Raw genomic sequence first — 10,109 nt, forward strand, 5'->3', positions numbered from 1 at the left:
TTTCCTTTCCCACTTCTCTCTACTTCTAATGCTTATTTTATTAAGCACTTGTGCTATAAATTGCAAACAAGTTGTTTATCCAATCAGACCCTTAATAAGTTTGAAGCTAACCAACTTATGCTAAAAATTTTAAATAAACACAATTAACATTGCTTATAAATAGTTGAGTTTGGATGAATTACATTACAATTGACTCAACAATAAGTTAAAAACTTTCTCTATTTACTTTCACAAGAACAATAATCACAATTTCTATGACAATTTCATCTTTACACAGCACTAGAAGGAAAGAAGAAAGAATTGAGTCAACAGATTTTCACATTCACTGAAGGCTGAGAACACACTGAGATGAAAACAGTCATTAACTAATACAATTGTACAAGAGAGACCTACATTTACAGGTGTTCGATTTTCAAATAGTTCTACAGGTCCATTCTAGTCTTTAAATGTTTGAGGCGTTGTCGCAATAGTTCTTCTTGAATGGTACAAAAATACCAAATCGTACTTAAATGTGTATTTTGTTTGTTAGTTTGGTCATTGAACGTGTCTTCCATTAATAAATGTGATTCATCAAATTAATAACAAAAACATACTTTATGATGTTTCTGTAATTTCATACTTTCAAGAACTAAGAACTATAGTGACAACAACGCCTCACATTTAGAAACCAAAATGACTTTTTACTCGTATCCTTCTGTGTGTTATACTTCTGCTTCAGTTGCTCTGGATGCTAGGAAGAATTGGCTTTTCATTTTCAGAAATTTCTCCCGATCGACTTATCTTTCCATTCTTCTTCTCGTACTCAAGTTTCAGATCTTCTAAACGCTTTGTTATCTGACAAGAACAAAAATGCAAATGCATAATCATAAGAAATATGTGACTTCAACAAAATATTATAGTTTCCTCTATATAAACAGTCCTAGGCTGTAGTAATAAACATTAAAGTATTTTTCAGCGGTGCATGAGATATTTTCTAAATGGTATCAGTAGCTCTAGGCTTTACGATCTAGACGTCACTAGCGACGGTACATGAGATATTTTCATTATTGTTCATGATGGTACAACAATACTACTCATCAGCATTTGTACAAAACTGCTGTTCTGCTTGTTCCGATAGGCCTATCTTGTCTTCCAGGTTTGATAAGGGCTACTTCCAACTTGCAGCTCCGTGTTTGAAGTTATTTCAATTCTCTTCTGCAAGACATTGTTGCAGCCACCCCCTACTAAGACTAAGAGCAAACATATGTAGCATATCTAAGAAACAAGTAAAAAGCTCCATGGCAAACACCCAAATTAGAAGGAAAAAAAAAAGGGAAATGAAGGTTCCTCACAAGGTTCTAAAAAAGGATCCGTTAGCACGAAAACAGCCACGGAAAAATGGTATTGGAAGGTGCCAATACCGATATCGTTATTAGTCTTTTTTTGATGAAAATTAAATTATTGTTAATTCACACCGCGACAACTGCAATATGTATCGCAACACTTGTACCGAACGAAACTGTGAAATCCTTTACGCAATGCGACCGTTATTTAAACCTTGGCTGTGCTCTCCAGGTAACCACTAATCAAGAATAGTCTGCTTCACCTTTTAAAATCTCATTTCCCTTTGCATACAAACTCCTCGAAACTCAAATTCCTTGCTCTATAGCACATTGATACAAAATTGAGATTGCCGATGAGTCTCTCTTTCAGCCATTGCAGGGAAAGGTTTTGTTATTATATCACCCAAGCTAACACTCAGACGTTTTTCATATTCCAAATTTGTTTTGTAGTCTTTTATCCATTGCCAAGCTAACAGAGGGAAAAACCTGTCAAGTTAATAAGCGCTCCTGGTGTTTTTAAGGAGAGTAGAGAACTATACTAACTTGATGATAGACTGCAATCTCAACCAATAAGTTCTGGATTATTAATTTATTAGGGCATTATTTATTGTAATTTCTTCTATATAAACAGTCATAGAAGAGTGGCATATGGATTGAGAAAGAATATGGATTTAATGAAAGAAGGTAGGGTAAACATACACATTATGGAGTGGAATCTGATTTAATTTTTTGTTTTATCGCTATGTTACAATTTTAATTTTGACAAACAAATGGCTAATGGACATTCTGGAAAGAAGGAATCAAGTGTATCCAGCTAATAACACATTTTGAATTCTGAGAAAAACAGTCTTTTTGGTCTGAGACAGTGTTGTTAAATAGCAGCTATAGCATGGTAGCGTATTAGAACTTTAACAAACTGCTTTTCTTCTGCTATACACGATTTAGCGCAAAGTATTGTCAAATAGCAGCTATAGCAGCGCTATATAGCACAATAGCTAGCAGAATATGTTGGAACCGCTATTTTTGGTGAACCACAATAGACAACATTGGTCTGTGCAAGTGAAAATAGATTGAAAAGTATAGGAAGGAATAGAACCTTGATGGAATAAGCCAAAGGCAATAACGTGTCAGGATTCATTGCATCCTCGGAGAAGTTTTTCAAGCCATGTATCAGTTTCTCAAAAGGTAATTTAACCTGATAAGCAAACGAAAAAACAAGCAATGAGCGGAAATTCGGTTTGAGTCATTAAAAATAATTTCCTAAATGGATTCTATCCCCTTTTCGATTATAATAGCAATCATTAAAAACACAAGGTCGCATTATACTTATTACTTACCAAGTCATCGTGGCAGTACTTTAATAGGGCCAAGCCAACTTTAAAAACAATTTTAACACCCTGGAAGGATAAGAATGTCATTATTATAAATTAGTGTTTGCGCGCAACAAATGGAACTTCTTTGGGAGAGTGTAGCTTACCTCATAGAGAAACACATCCCAGATTCGCAGAGCTAAATGGAATGGAAAGGAATATGAAAATACAGTTATGAACCACTGGCTTGCGTACATGCTAGGATTTATCATTTCTTGAGAAAAATGTTCTCCCAACTTCGGTAGATGCTCCCTCACCAACCGTTCGAATTGAAAGAGGTATTGTTGTACCAGAGGCAATCCTGCCTACATTCAAAGAGCAATTAATAGTCACAACATGCATTCAAACTAAAACTTTTCAGGTCTTTAGTCATACAGAGCGCCAATATTGTCAAATAGCTGCTATAGCAACGTTACAGTTCTATAATAGTGTAACAGACTAACAAAAATATGAAATATAGCTATTGTTCTGCGATACGCGATTAGGACCGAAGAGTTGTTAGCTATAACAGCACTGTATCATAGTATCATTGTGGTGTAGCAGAATTAGTACAAACCACTATTTTTCACAATATGCGATTGAGGTAATACTGCAAAATGTATGTTACAAGAGAAAGGGATAACATAATACATTGACACTATCAACAATCAAAACAAATGAATTCATGGAACAGAATAGTTACCAGATACAGCCCCTCCATTGGCGCATGAACGGCACCTTTAAGCAATGCCACCAATAACCAAAATGCATCCTCCTCGCTCATGTAAAGAAGCAAAAGACCAGCTAAAAACCCCATTCCCTGGACATATCCCACGTCTCTGTCAAAAACTGAATAAGCTTTTAGAACATTGTAGAGAGACCGCTGCCCAGGTCCGTGTCTTTGTTGGAAGAATACATGTGAAGGGAAAGTCCGAGAAATATCTCGAATTATATCCAATTCAGATGCAGATGTCTCATATATCACCAATTGCTGCAATAAGCATCATACTTTGTCAAAAAGACAAATGTGGAACAGTTGTTGAATAATACAATTGGGATAATGCCAAACAGAACATGGAGGAAACCTCATAATATAAATAATTAAATACGTTTTAATTCCTTCATTTCATATATTGGCCCTATTCGGATAAACAAATTAATGAAGAGTTTACAGCATAAACATTTATCATGCAAGTGTTTCTGCATAAGCCTATTTCTACAACAAGATAAATTTGTCAAATTATTTTCATTTAACCTATAAGCTATTTTTGTAAGCTATCCTAGAGCTCATAAAAATTATGCTGAAATTCTGAAAACCATTCATGGACATGTAATAAGTTGTCTCCATAAACTCTCTTGAACAGACTCACGAGTACTTATGTCAGTAGATAGATAAGTTCAAATAAGTTAATCCCAAGAAACCTTTTAACGCATAGCCATCAGAAACCTATTTTTACTTGCAAAATGTAAAATTTCCTTCTATTCATATTAGTTAGAGAAATGCAACAAGAACAAAACGGTGACTAGCACTAATCAAGGCTTATAGAATATTGTACAAATAAATCACAATATATCGTTTGAACAAGTTAACTTGATTACCTCATAAACTCCAGGATTCATCAGCAATAGGTCTCGGCTTCCAGATATTAACTGCCAAACAAGACCCCTTAAACAATCAGGAATTCCTTTCCTTATACGCCTTTTAACAACATTAGGTTTTTTCCTTAGGTAATGTTTCCAATCACTACCACCAACCCCAATCATCTTCCTCCATTTTCTAACCCTTCTCCGCTCCTTAATTCTGATCAAAGATAGACGACTATAAAGTTAAAAATAACCAACCAAATTTTGATGCTAATTCATGCTTAAAAACACAGAAATACATAGAGCAGCAAGAGAAAAACAACATACTTCTCATACTCATATGCTGATCTATTAGTCTTGACTACGGCCTCAGAAGTGTTAGCATCCTGTTTTACAAAGCCGAATCTATCCAACGCTCTTGGTGAAGGAAGTGAACCTGATTCAAAGTCATCACTTCTTTTCCTTTCCATTCAAAAAGCACAAATTAACTCTCTCAAACCAGAACAGAAATGACATAATTTGCCTCCTTAAACATTACAATGACAAAAACCTGAAAATAAAAGTGCAAAAAAGATTATGTCATTATCATTTTACTAAAATTATTGTAAAGAAAAACAGATCTGCAAACACCTAGTTGTAGAATTTGCCTAATTCATCTAAAACTGTTAACATGAAGACCAAGTAAAACATACACCACTACCACCCAGTCCCCCCAAATATAGAGTAACTGAATCCTGCAAATTAACAATGTTAAACAGCGGCTATAGTTGCACTATAGTGTAATAGCGTAGCAAAAGTTATTGTTCGGTAACCGCAAGTCACTATTTAGTACAAATAGTGGTTATCGCGGCACTAAAGCACTCGTGTAGCAGAATTCAAAAAGGCGACCGTTTGTTGTGATTTGCGGCTGATAACCTTACAAAATTAATTCATATCTCTGTAGCACCCTTTAAAAAAATGTGTGTCTCGTGTACGAAACGGACATCGACCCATGTGATTACCTTTAATTTTCAAATTATTAAATGTGTCAACGTGTCATTGTCGTATTGCCAGTGTCCGTGCTTAATAGATTGATATATCCCAAAAAGTAAAGTAAAATCATGTTTCTTTATTCTTCATTAAGCTATAACTTATGAGAGAAGGCTATGATTGTGCTCCCAAAGATACACTATCTACAAAATCAAAGTTTTTCCATTTAATGCACAACAGCTACTTTCTAAACTTCACAAAAGAGCTAAAAGAACAAAATTCACAAAGAAAAAAAAAGTGTGATTTCATGAACCATACCATGAACCTAAGGCTATATGATGTGATTTCAATTCAGCATTCAAGAAATAACAGATTATTCAATCTAACGATGAAAAACAGCGGTGATAACAAAAGGGGTAAATTAGGGCACCGAAAATTCTCAAAAAAATCATTATCAGCAACGAACCTTGAAATATGAATGATGGGGCTAATTGATTGAAGGGTATAGTGTGTGTGATTATGGAAGAACAAAGAGAAGATTTTTGGATGGGGTGTGGCCGGAAAAACCCTCGAAAATTGGAAAGGGAGGTTCAACGATTGCTTGGAAGAAGAAAGGAACGATCCAAAATAAACATGAAAGTGAATGCACTTGCCAGATAAAGAAGAAATGATCTTTTTCTTTTCTTTGGGTATAAGGAAAAAAAATTGATATTTGTGTTATTATTGATGATTATATTATTGATATGCACAATTCAAGAGTTTAATAAAGTATACTAAATGACTGTTACAAACTTTAATAATAATAATAATAATAATAATAATAATAATAATAATAATAATAATAATAATAATAATAATAATAATAATAATAATAATAATAATAATAATTATTATTATTATTATATTATTATTATTATTATTATTATTATTGTTATAATTGTTCAGGGCCGGATATATCTCCTTCAATTTGGCCACATTTCCGTCAATCCAATCATCTTGAGACGAATCACCTTGGGTTCGAATGTACCAACGAGTCACTCAATCGGCTTCATAAGTAAGTCAACCAAACCTAGTTTCGCGAAAGATTTAAAGGCTCAAAATCGAACTCTGAAGCTAACCTTGTAGCTACACCCTAGCTCCGTCGTAACAGGAGTTCTTCTTCACTCCACCTTCCGCAACTTTTCACATTCTGGTTCCGAAACAAAACAACAACAATAATAATAATAATATTTTGTTATGGAACCATAATTAGGGTGAATTGGTGGTGTGAAGGATCATGAATTGGTAGTATCGATCTCCGATATGGTGGCGTAAGATGGACCTAGAATGTTAGCACTGCAATGCTCAAGTTAGTTCAGAATCCAAGATAAGTGTGTAGTAAAAAAATGGAGATCAGAAAATATACCTTGAATATCACGTGTGATGGGTCTTATATGTTGGGTTGTTTTGATTGGACTTCCATCAGGTTGGGCCTTGGCTTTGGGTCTTTGGCCGGCCCAAAACACTTTCCCCCATGGTTTGCGGAATGTAAATTAATCGAGGAAAGTATTTGAAATTGTTGTTGTCCTCTAACAATTGTGTCGACTCTTAGATAGAAGTGGAAGAGTCTTGGATCAGTTACAAAAGTAGTGGGGAATGAGGGGAATCCTAAGACTATGTATGAAAGGAACTGCATGGTTGATAAAAGACTTATAAGAATTGATTAGTACTACTTATACAAACAAGATGCATCTTTTTTTAGTAGCCTAACAGATAAGAACTCCATAGTTAATGTGGCTTGACTTAGAGTAGTATTTGATGGGTGATCTTCTAGGAAGTTTATCAGAAAGCGTGTGAGTAAGGACAAAGCATGCTAAAAAGACTTGTGTTGGTTTGTGGAGTTAGTCGGTAATCTTAAAAGCAGTCAGGGGCATTATGTAACACCCCATTTCTACCCGGAAATTATATAAAAAAAAATCAGAGTTTTCAAAATTTCTCAATAAACAAATGAGGCGTCACATAATTAAACAAAACAAATCACCTCGTCGCATAAGCGGATACATAACACCTTTGAAATAGAATAACTTATTTTATTAAAACACATCGGAATCACTTAAGAATGTATTCAATAAAATATCTTCAGTTAACTTAACATTTTGTCCAACCAAAATGAAACAATTAAATAGCAACATCAAATATAATATAAATCGTTCCCCCTAGAATGCTACGTATCATAACGACAACCGACTCGAGTAACGGCAACTAAATCTCCATACTTGAATACCTGCACGTTGCCAATATAAAGGCAACGGCGAAACAAGAGAAAAGGGTGAGATATCAAATCATATAAGTGGGCATATGATAAATTGCATGCTAGGATTCAGACATATAAAATCATCACATCACAAGTATCAATAGCTACTATACACATCATACTTCTACAGTTCATTAATCTCACATACTTTTCATCACACAACAAGTCATAATCATGTAAATAGTATCATCTAATAAATTTCACATATTCGAGTAAGCACAAAATTCAATAGTATAATACTCAAAAGATTCAATACTATTATCCCAAATATATACACAATCCATCATTATCACATATTCACACGTTTAACCAATTATATATCAAAACATCACCAATTTCAATTATCACATCTCATGTACACATGACAATCACATAAATGCATATATTCAAACATCATTTAACCTCAATGTGACTCAATGCAAGACATGTGACTCTATGCATGTGGTACCCAATGTGGACCCAAAGTTCCACCGTTTCCGATTCATATAGAATCTAGCCACGCTTCAGATCCGGACAAGATCAAAGCCACCAAATGTAAACATATAGTTTACCGCTTTCCGAATTCACTCTAGAATCCAAGCCCCGCTTTTGTTTCAAAGCAAACCACCTTTGTTTCAAGGCACACCATGACATGAATGCATGTACAATGTTGACAAACATATGCAATTAAGATCATCTCTACCATCTTAATATTTAGCATATCACAATAATTCAACTCGATGAATTATCCACCAATTGTACACAACATTCACAACACATACATATCATTCACATATAAAAGGCCAATTAATCAATTACGATTCACAAAATCCAATTAACACTAGTAACCACACTATCTCATGTTAATTCTCATTTTGCCAATTATATATGAACATACACATTTAAAATCAAGCAATTAATCATTAAAATTAATGCTATCCAACTAACCACAGAGAATCAATATTAGCACAACATCATGGCATATACATATATTATTCTCAACCTACATATTCAAGCCAAAACACAATTACGGACGAATCCTCAAAATACCGTAATTTGCCGACAAACCGAATAATTGATCCAACTTCAAGTATATTCCAATCAATTAAACTCATTGCAATTAGTTTAACTATTAATTTAACCAATTAATATCAAACTATATTAATTTAATTCACTTCAATTTCTACTCCATTTCCAATTTCTAGCATTCTATTGCTCAAAACCATTTTTATTGAAAAGAATATCACGCTAGCTTTCTAACGCCTCGAACGGAGACTCAAACGGAGTTACGGTTCAAAAGATATGAATTGTTAAAGTTCCAATGATAAAAACAAACACCAACGTTATACACTGACAACTCTAAACATGTCAGAATTACTCAAAACAAATAAAAATATGACTCTTAATAATTCAAAACAACTCTGACAACTTATTGTCGACTCTAACAACTCTATTGACAACTCTAACAACTCTATTGATAATTCTATTAAATTATTATAATTTATTTATAAAGAATATTTAAACCAAACACAATTTTAGTCCATTCGTAAAATATCACAATTTCAACAAAATAAAATCACCATGTTAATCTACTAATTAAACTTAGCTACCACGTCAATTTTCATCAAATTCCGGGCAACTAAATATACCGCTTAATTTAGCTATTTCGGTCAGACGAGACTGTTTTGTTTTTTTCATAAAGTTCCATAACTGCTATGCTACTGTTACAAACTTACATATCATACTTCTTCTTTTTCTTACTGTATTAATTATATATATATATATATATATATATATATATATATATATATATATATATATATATATATATATATATTAAGCAAGTGTATGTATGATATATGAACTTAAATAATAGAACATAAGGTGACACAGTAACAAAGCAATGTCACAGTCACAGCACGTATGGATACAGTAGTTCACGCACAGCAATGAAAAGGAAATCAAATAATAATCTACACAGCACAATATGAAAACCAGACTTTTTGAGCTTAAATGGGGCATAACCAATGCAAAAACACACGGAAATGGTACAAATGAGTTAAGCTAATGTGCCGTCTTTTACATTTTCGCACAACAATCTCAACAACAATGGCAATTTACCGTAAACCGCATTTCCACATTATTTCAAAATCTAAATTCCTAATTTCCAGAAACAATTAACACAAGCAAACATAATAAATCTACACATCCAATTTCCCCACATACAAGGTTTCATAAACCCAATTATAGGAAGAGAACCCCACCCTTACCTTATCAATGGAAACAACTTAGTGGATCTCCAATTGTATCTTCAATTTGACATCATGGATGAAATCTCTAAGCTTGTTCTTCTCCTCCAAAAGTTGCCTCTTTCTCTTCTATTCTTCTTTCCTCATTATGACAACACTACTCTTAAATCTATAAAACCCTAATATAAAACCAATTGGGCTTAGTGTTTAAATTCTCTCTTTATTTAATATCCTCCAAAATCAATTTAGGCCCAATAAGAGATATAACTCAAATAATCAATTATATCACTTATAATAATAATTCCTTCAATATAATAATTCCGACTTATAAATAATATTATTCTTAATATTATTCTTCGACCGT

The 10,109-nt window shown here is 33.4% G+C and overlaps 1 protein-coding gene across 1 annotated transcript; it reads right to left on the reverse strand.

Annotated features, from left to right (window-relative positions):
• Positions 1-300: 300 nt before the first annotated feature.
• On the reverse strand, positions 301-5,927 carry LOC131652887 (uncharacterized). The gene is made up of 8 exons (XM_058922874.1): positions 5,691-5,927; positions 4,583-4,805; positions 4,271-4,472; positions 3,375-3,662; positions 2,800-2,997; positions 2,660-2,719; positions 2,419-2,517; positions 301-834 (listed from the first exon to the last, which is right to left on the reverse strand). Exons 2-8 carry the CDS (start codon positions 4,723-4,725, stop codon positions 715-717), a joined length of 1,110 nt encoding a protein of 369 aa, XP_058778857.1. The 5' UTR covers positions 4,726-4,805; positions 5,691-5,927; the 3' UTR covers positions 301-714.
• Positions 5,928-10,109: the final 4,182 nt, after the last annotated feature.

The sequence above is a fragment of the Vicia villosa genome, linkage group LG2 (assembly GCF_029867415.1).
Source record: "Vicia villosa cultivar HV-30 ecotype Madison, WI linkage group LG2, Vvil1.0, whole genome shotgun sequence".
Classification (NCBI taxonomy): Eukaryota; Viridiplantae; Streptophyta; class Magnoliopsida; order Fabales; family Fabaceae; genus Vicia; species Vicia villosa.